This window comes from Pecten maximus, chromosome 5 (assembly GCF_902652985.1).
Source record: "Pecten maximus chromosome 5, xPecMax1.1, whole genome shotgun sequence".
Classification (NCBI taxonomy): Eukaryota; Metazoa; Mollusca; class Bivalvia; order Pectinida; family Pectinidae; genus Pecten; species Pecten maximus.
Window position 1 is genome coordinate 42,529,869 of NC_047019.1, and position 7,265 is coordinate 42,537,133.

Genomic DNA, 7,265 nt, shown 5'->3' on the forward strand with positions numbered 1-7,265 from the left:
AAACAATATCAAGAGTTAGAAGAAGTGCTTTGGCAACACATTTGATTGTCAAGAACTTCAGCAGGGAGACGGAGACACACAGCCCCTCTGGTGTACACCAGAAGGCAGATCTTGTACAAGATGTCAATGTTATCGCCATGCAGCTATTACAACAGAATGTATATGATAACATTCCTGGAAGAAGACATGATGCATTTACAGAAATTAAATCCAATCCATTCAGTACAATTGGCATGGATGATGTAAGAGACTGGATAAGCCAATCTTTCTGCTAAACATCCCCCCCTCCAACACCAGATTGATTAAGGTAGAGTGTGCCACATTTATGATGACTCGTTTTCTGTAATGATTTTATTTTTCAAACACTAATTATTGTACAACACATTTTTGCGTTGTTTTGAACATTATTACATAAATTACTTAGATATGTATTTACAATGATTTCTAATGTAAATATTAAACTGATATTTTGGACACACTTCACCTTAAACAGAATCTTCAGAGTTAGAAACTATTTGGGGCTTTCTCTTGTACAGTTCCTCTAACTCCTCATCATTATCATTTGAATCTTCATCAGACTGAGGTTTGGAATCTTCATCAGACTGAGGTTTGGAATCTTCATCAGACTGAGGTTTGGAATCTTCATCAGACTGAGGTTTGGAATCACCATCAGACTGAGGTTTGGAATCACCATCAGACTGGGGTTTGGAATCACCATCAGACTGGGGTTTGGAATCACCATCAGACTGGGGTTTGGAATCACCATCAGACTGGGGTTTGGAATCTTCATCAGACTGAGGTTTGGAATCTTCATCAGTCTGAGGTTTGGAATCTTCATCAGACTGAGGTTTGGAATCACCATCAGACTGAGGTTTGGAATCACCATCAGACTGAGGTTTGGTTATTGATAGACGGATAGCCTTTAGAATACTAGACTCCTCACCATTACATACAGGACCAACACATGAACATTTGTCATAACAACTACATTAACATCTACATAGGCGTGTGCAATTGTCACAGCATTTGTGAAGTGGCTCCACAGTCAGGTCTGTATCTTCAGTTACAAATGGTGACATCAACCGTTTTCTTCGACAGGTAACAGTAGTCACATACTGTTTCATTGATGAACTTGTGTTTCATCAGAACTGCATTGCAATCTATGTCTGGATCCCGGCCAGCTCGACCCGACTCTTGAAGGTAGTTGTCGGTGTCATTTGATGGGCCATAATGTATCACAGTGTTGACACATTTTAAGTCCCATGCTGAAAGATGTTGAACAGAGAACAACTCGAATCAGTCCATTCTCATCTCTGAAGGATGAACACACTTCTGCTTTAATTTTGTCACACGTTGTCAAGTGGAACATTGCAAATATTCTGTTTCTATAGCTGTTTACCTGATTGTCTTTCATGGCATATTGTTTTTCCTGCAAATGGATTTGAAGGAACTCAAACACTTCAGCAAGATGTCTGATCTGCCGAAAGAAAACTATTATACGTGGACAGGAGCTTCCTTTGTTTAACAGAAGATCAAGCAGCCATTGAAAGTTCTGAAAAATATCGCTGCCCATACTTTCAACTGAGTACTTGATGTTTGGTTTATTAGAACTTACTATAATTTGTTCACAATTTTCATACACATTTTCTGTATTATAGTTTCCATTGTGGCCTCTGTTGCTGTCACCGTAAGTTCAATGACTGGGATGTTCCTTTTTATTAAGGATCGGATTTCTCCTAGATTACCGTATGCAGGCCTGTAAGCTTGCTGTTTCCGTGGGTTTTCTGATTTACCACTGTAAATGTAACACAACACGTGTTCACCTTCATTGCAAAACGTCAAAAATATAGAAAGGCAATACGAACACCTAAAATAAGTGACAGGTGACTTTGACACCCTCCCCCAATGTACTAGCTGGTCATAGCGGTGTAACATTGTAATAGACATGATAGTATTTGACAATTTTAGGGGTTCAAAATTGATCAAAGGATTTAATATTAAGTGGTAATTTTAGGGATATCAATTTGGTCTAATTTATTTTTCATTTTTTTTGTAGTTTTGGTTTTGTTTGTTTCCTGTTTTTTCTTCAAAATAGCAATTATGTTTCTGAAGAACATTTCAATATTCAATATAATTTTTATATCCTAAATATGTTATTTTAATTGCAATTTTCACTTGCATTGGAGGTATGTGATAAAACATTGGGGCACTACAATGGTCCCAAACAATAAATCAATTCACTTTTAAATATGAAGATGAAGTGACAGCAAACAAAGTACACTTTTCGTGGAATGTATTTGTATCAATTTTATCTTTAAAATAATTCTGATAGCAAATATTCATTCTAAGATTAACATTCATTTGATTTGTTATGGTAAATGTGTATAAGCTGAAGTTTTTTTTACATGTGTTGCAGTGCCATTTTCATGTAAAACATATACTAAACCGTTTGATTTACTAATGAAATAAAATGTAAAATTAACCAGATGTGTCTTAATAAGTGGCATTTGAAATTAATTTTTCATCTTACAAGCATATACTAATACAATCCTATCAGATGAATGTTGTCATACCGCTTACAAAATAATTCAGATATAGATAACCAGGCTCTTTGTCATGACAAAAAAATAAAAACTATATAACTACAGGTTTCCTCTCTTTTATGATACCGTCCATAACAAATTATCATTTCAAATGATAAACTACTTTTAGAATTTGAAAATCAACAGAATAATCAATTAATACAAGGTTTAATATTTTGAGAGTACAATATTGTAAAATACTGTAGTTGTGAGTTGTAATTGTACTTACAATTTGTGAATGCAATGTGCCTCGTCTACAAAACCTAAGTTTCAAACTAGGGGCAGATAATCTAGCATTAGAATTTAGTTTGGCAATTCTTAACAAAACAACTTAGGGTCTGGTGGCCAGTCTAACTCATCACAGGTTACCGAGCTTCCAAACTTACAAACGAGTAGGAACACCGAGCTTCCAAACTTACAAACGAGTAGGAACACCGAGCTTCCAGACTTACAAACGAGTAGGAACACCAAGCTTCCAGACTTACAAACGAGTAGGAACACCGAGCTTCCAGACTTACAAACGAGTAGGAACACCGAGCTTCCAGACTTACAAACGAGTACGAACACCGAGCTTCCAAGCTTACAAACGAGTACGAACACCGAGCTTCCAAACTTACAAACGAGTACGAACATCGAGCTTCCAAACTTACAAACGAGTAGGAACATCGAGCTTCCAAACTTACAAACGAGTAGGAACATCGAGCTTCCAAACTTACAAACGAGTAGGAACATCGAGCTTCCAAACTTACAAACGAGTAGGAACACCGAGCTTCCAAACTTACAAACGAGTAGGAACATCGAGCTTCCAAACTTACAAACGAGTACGAACACCGAGCTTCCAAACTTACAAACGAGTAGGAACACCGAGCTTCCAAACTTACAAACGAGTAGGAACATCGAGCTTCCAAACTTACAAACGAGTAGGAACACCGAGCTTCCAGACTTACAAACGAGTAGGAACATCAAGCTTCCAGACTTACAAACGAGTAGGAACATCGAGCTTCCAGACTTACAAACGAGTAGGAACACCGAGCTTCCAGACTTACAAACGAGTAGGAACATCGAGCTTCCAGACTTACAAACGAGTAGGAACATCGAGCTTCCAGACTTACAAACGAGTAGGAACATCGAGCTTCCAAACTTACAAACTAGAAGGAACATCGAGCTTCCAGACTAACAAACGAGCAGGAACTAAATAATCTCCTATCATCAGCACAACCGTTGGTTACTGTCAGAAAAAAGCACCATCAAATGATTAAAGACAGCAGTGCATTTTAATTTATAATTAAAGATTTTTTTTCTTATATTCAGAAAAGGTTTTGTGTGATGCTGCCAACAGGGTTGATCCTAGTCTATGGCATTGAGGCGAAGCAGTGCACGCCATTTAAAAGTCAGAAGGCGCTTTTTCTCTTTTTTGAAACGACCAATTCTTCCTGCCAACCCTGAATATCTTTAATCTGATAGGTATATTAGACCAGTTTCACTCCAATGTTGATATCGTCGCTAAAACTGTTGTATTTATTCCTCGTACAACATATAATGTATATTTGTAAGGTGTATCTTTTCTCCTGCCAATTGATAAATAATGTTCACATGGAGTGGGTATGACTTTTAGATTCATTTATATTACATCGGTAATTGTATTTTTTAAATTCTTTTCCACAAATTCTTAGCGTAATGTCGACGAGCAAATCACAATATGCATGCGCTAATATAATCGTTGAAACAAAACGGTATGGTGAATTTAATTTTAAAGCTCAAAAAATGAAAATGAACATAAAACAATTTCTTGTTTTTTTCACCAGTGTCAGCAATTGTTTCTTCTCTGTAAACCGCTCATACGAAGGAAATGTTTATTTTCGTGAAAAACGCAATAATGTGTTGTAATTCATAGCGATTATTATTGTATTGATGCTGCATTTAGTTAGTGCATTGTTTTAATTTAATTTCGTAAACAATATTTGCTTTTTTTGTTCTTTAGTTCAAATTGTAGTCTCGACATTCAAAAAAGATCATTTGCATATGTTATGTATAGAATATTTGTATGGTATGAGTGCATCACTAGTATCTTATTATAAGTACCAAATAATGGTAGTGTTAATATTAAATTGTGCTGTTAATGTTTAATTGTAGTGTTAATGTTTAATTGTAGTGTTAATGTTTAATTGTGCTATTAATGTTTAAGGGTACTGTTGGTGTTTAAGTGTGTTGTTAAAGTTTAAATAGTAGTGTTATTATGTAATGGTGTTGTTAATTTTTTTATAATGCTGGTATTATTTAATGATGCTGTTGGTGTTTTAGAATGTTCTTTGTGTTTAATGAAGTTCCTTATGTTTGTTTGTGGTGTTGGTGTTTGTCGGTGGCGTTGTTGATGTTTGTTGGTAATTGTTGGTGTTTGTTGGTGTCTGTGCTGTCGGTGCTGTTGATGTTTGTCGGTGGTGTTGGTGTTTCTTGGTGTTTGTTTGTGTTGTTGGCGTGTCTTGGTGGTGTTGGTGTTTGTTGTTTTTTGTTGGTGTTTGTTGGTGTTTGACGATGCTGTTTGTGTTTGTGCTGTTGGTGTTTGTCTGTGCTGTTGATGTTTGTCTGTGCTGTTGGTTTTGTCGGTTCTGTTGGTGTTTGTTGGTGTTGTTGGTTTTTGTTGGTGGTGCGTGTTTGTTGATGGTGTTGGTGTTTGTTGGTTTTTGTCGGTGTTTGTTGGTGTTTGTCGGTGTTGTTCTGCTGTGTCTGTTGCACAATCCTTTGTATAATATGATATAAAAATGAAACTTTAAGTATCTTATTCAATAATTTCAAAACTTGTCCTGAGAGTTTTACTGCCTTATTGAAGAGTGTTTGCCTCGTTTTGAGATTGCTTTGTAACACTGTTACTGTACGAATCCTGCCAGGTATGTGTTGTTATAGTATCCGCAGCTGCCGTTGAACGTATTAACTTTTAAATTTAATTATCGTCTAAATATCTTTTATAATGCAAAAGTTTCTTGTGTTCGTGAGTTTTGACATTTTTGTGTTTTTCATCTTAAGAACATATCATTATGTAACCTCCATTCGTTATCGTCTCAGACAGAACAGACCCTTATCGAAGATGTCTCTACTTGAATCTGAAGATTTTCAATTAGTATTGTACGTCTGTTTAATTTCCCCTAGACTGAATTATTTGTCCACCTACCGGAGACACACATTAAAAGAAGTAAAACATTCCTTAAGAACACCGGGTCTGGGTAATAATTAATTTAACTCTGTTTGATCAAGTCTTTTAGTAAACAGAACGAACGCCGAGCTCGACATTTTTTGACAGAAGGACCGGTACGTTAGAGGCGAGGACCACACAAACAGCCCCGACTGGTCCTTCTCTGTGATTTGTTATGTATGCTAACTTAAGTCAACATATCGAATGGATAGTCAATCAAACCATCTTGCAATAAAATATCGAGTGATCGGTCTCGTATCTACCAGACCGGCCCCTATTTGGGGTTGGTACAGGCCCTGGGGTGTAAGTTAGAACGGCTGTTTCTCCTCCACCTCACTGTCTATTCCATACACCATACTCCCTTCCTTTGTACATTGTAAACATACTGAGAGAAAAAAGTCGGCTTTTTCTACCAATACAAATATTTTATGTTTTCGGTCTATAATAGAGGTACATGAATCGACCGGTAGCAGGTAATGGTAGGTTAAGACGTCCAAAGACGTAAATCAATAAAATCACACAAGCAGTATAAATGTATAAAGTGATTTAATATTGACACGAGCAAACGTAGACAGTTCCGTATCACTAGTATCGAGGTAAATATACAATATTTACAATATATACAAAATACTTTAATGTTTATAACATCTATACATATTCATTCTTTCTTTTCTCGTCTTTCTAACTTTTGTCTTTCTCTTGGAGTCGTTCCCTACATACTTTCCGTTCACACCTTTCAGCGCTTTGGTTCCACATACATTTTGTTTTCACTCATTACCGATTTGTTTGTAGCAATGTATCCGCCTCTCTATAGCTCCCTGACTACACTGTTGGCTACGAGTGGCATTTTTCAGAGATAACGCCCCTACTTGGAACACCTGTGCCAGTTCATTAATCTTTGTGTAACAAATATCTTAAAGCTTTTCACACAAATCAATTGCATCGCAGAGCTAATAATTTTGATTAAGGGTGGGAATAAATAAGAAGATATCCGTGAAATCCGTCCGGTCGATTGGTCCGGATTTTAGTAAATACAATAACGATCACTCGTGAGACCTTGATGATTTAGATGAATACTTAGTGATCGAATCGAATGCGCCGATAAAATTAATGGCAGTTGTTCATTGTTGCCGCTAAGATTTGTGGGCTAAAGGTGTGAGTCTGGCAGTTAGTTAGGAAATATATACAGGTACAAAACCTAATCAGTTGTTTACTTGTAACACCTGTGCAAACCCCACTTGTCACCAGGTAGATACAATTCACTTTCACAAAAATACAATCATTTATAAGATGAAAAAAAAGAAGCTAGAAAGTATGTCATATTAAGGAACTTTCCACTATATTGGGCTGGCAAACCGCGCGTTTTTAATAAATTTCATTAACTGCATTGCCCGTGTTGGGTAAATAATGTATTTTATAATACAGCACTTGAGTAACGTACACTACCCAGTCACACATGCACATCAGTGGCGTAGGAAGCGGGGGGGCAGGGGGGG

At 36.7% G+C, this 7,265-nt stretch overlaps 1 protein-coding gene across 1 annotated transcript; it reads right to left on the reverse strand.

The window, feature by feature from the left end:
- Window positions 1-485: 485 nt before the first annotated feature.
- On the reverse strand, window positions 486-1,573 carry LOC117328464 (S-antigen protein-like). Its single transcript, XM_033885997.1, has 2 exons — window positions 1,400-1,573; window positions 486-938 (listed from the first exon to the last, which is right to left on the reverse strand). Exons 1-2 carry the CDS (start codon window positions 1,571-1,573, stop codon window positions 486-488), a joined length of 627 nt encoding a protein of 208 aa, XP_033741888.1.
- Between the last annotated feature and the right edge of the window lie 5,692 nt (window positions 1,574-7,265).

Coding starts and splice junctions, on each gene's coding strand:
- LOC117328464 (XM_033885997.1), bottom strand. CDS start 1,573: ATGGGCAGCGATATTTTTCAGAACTTTCAATGGCTGCTTGATCTTCTG. Junction 939..1,399: donor ATGCCATGAAAGACAATCAG/GTAAACAGCTAT, acceptor TGTAATGGTGAG/GAGTCTAGTATTCTAAAGGC.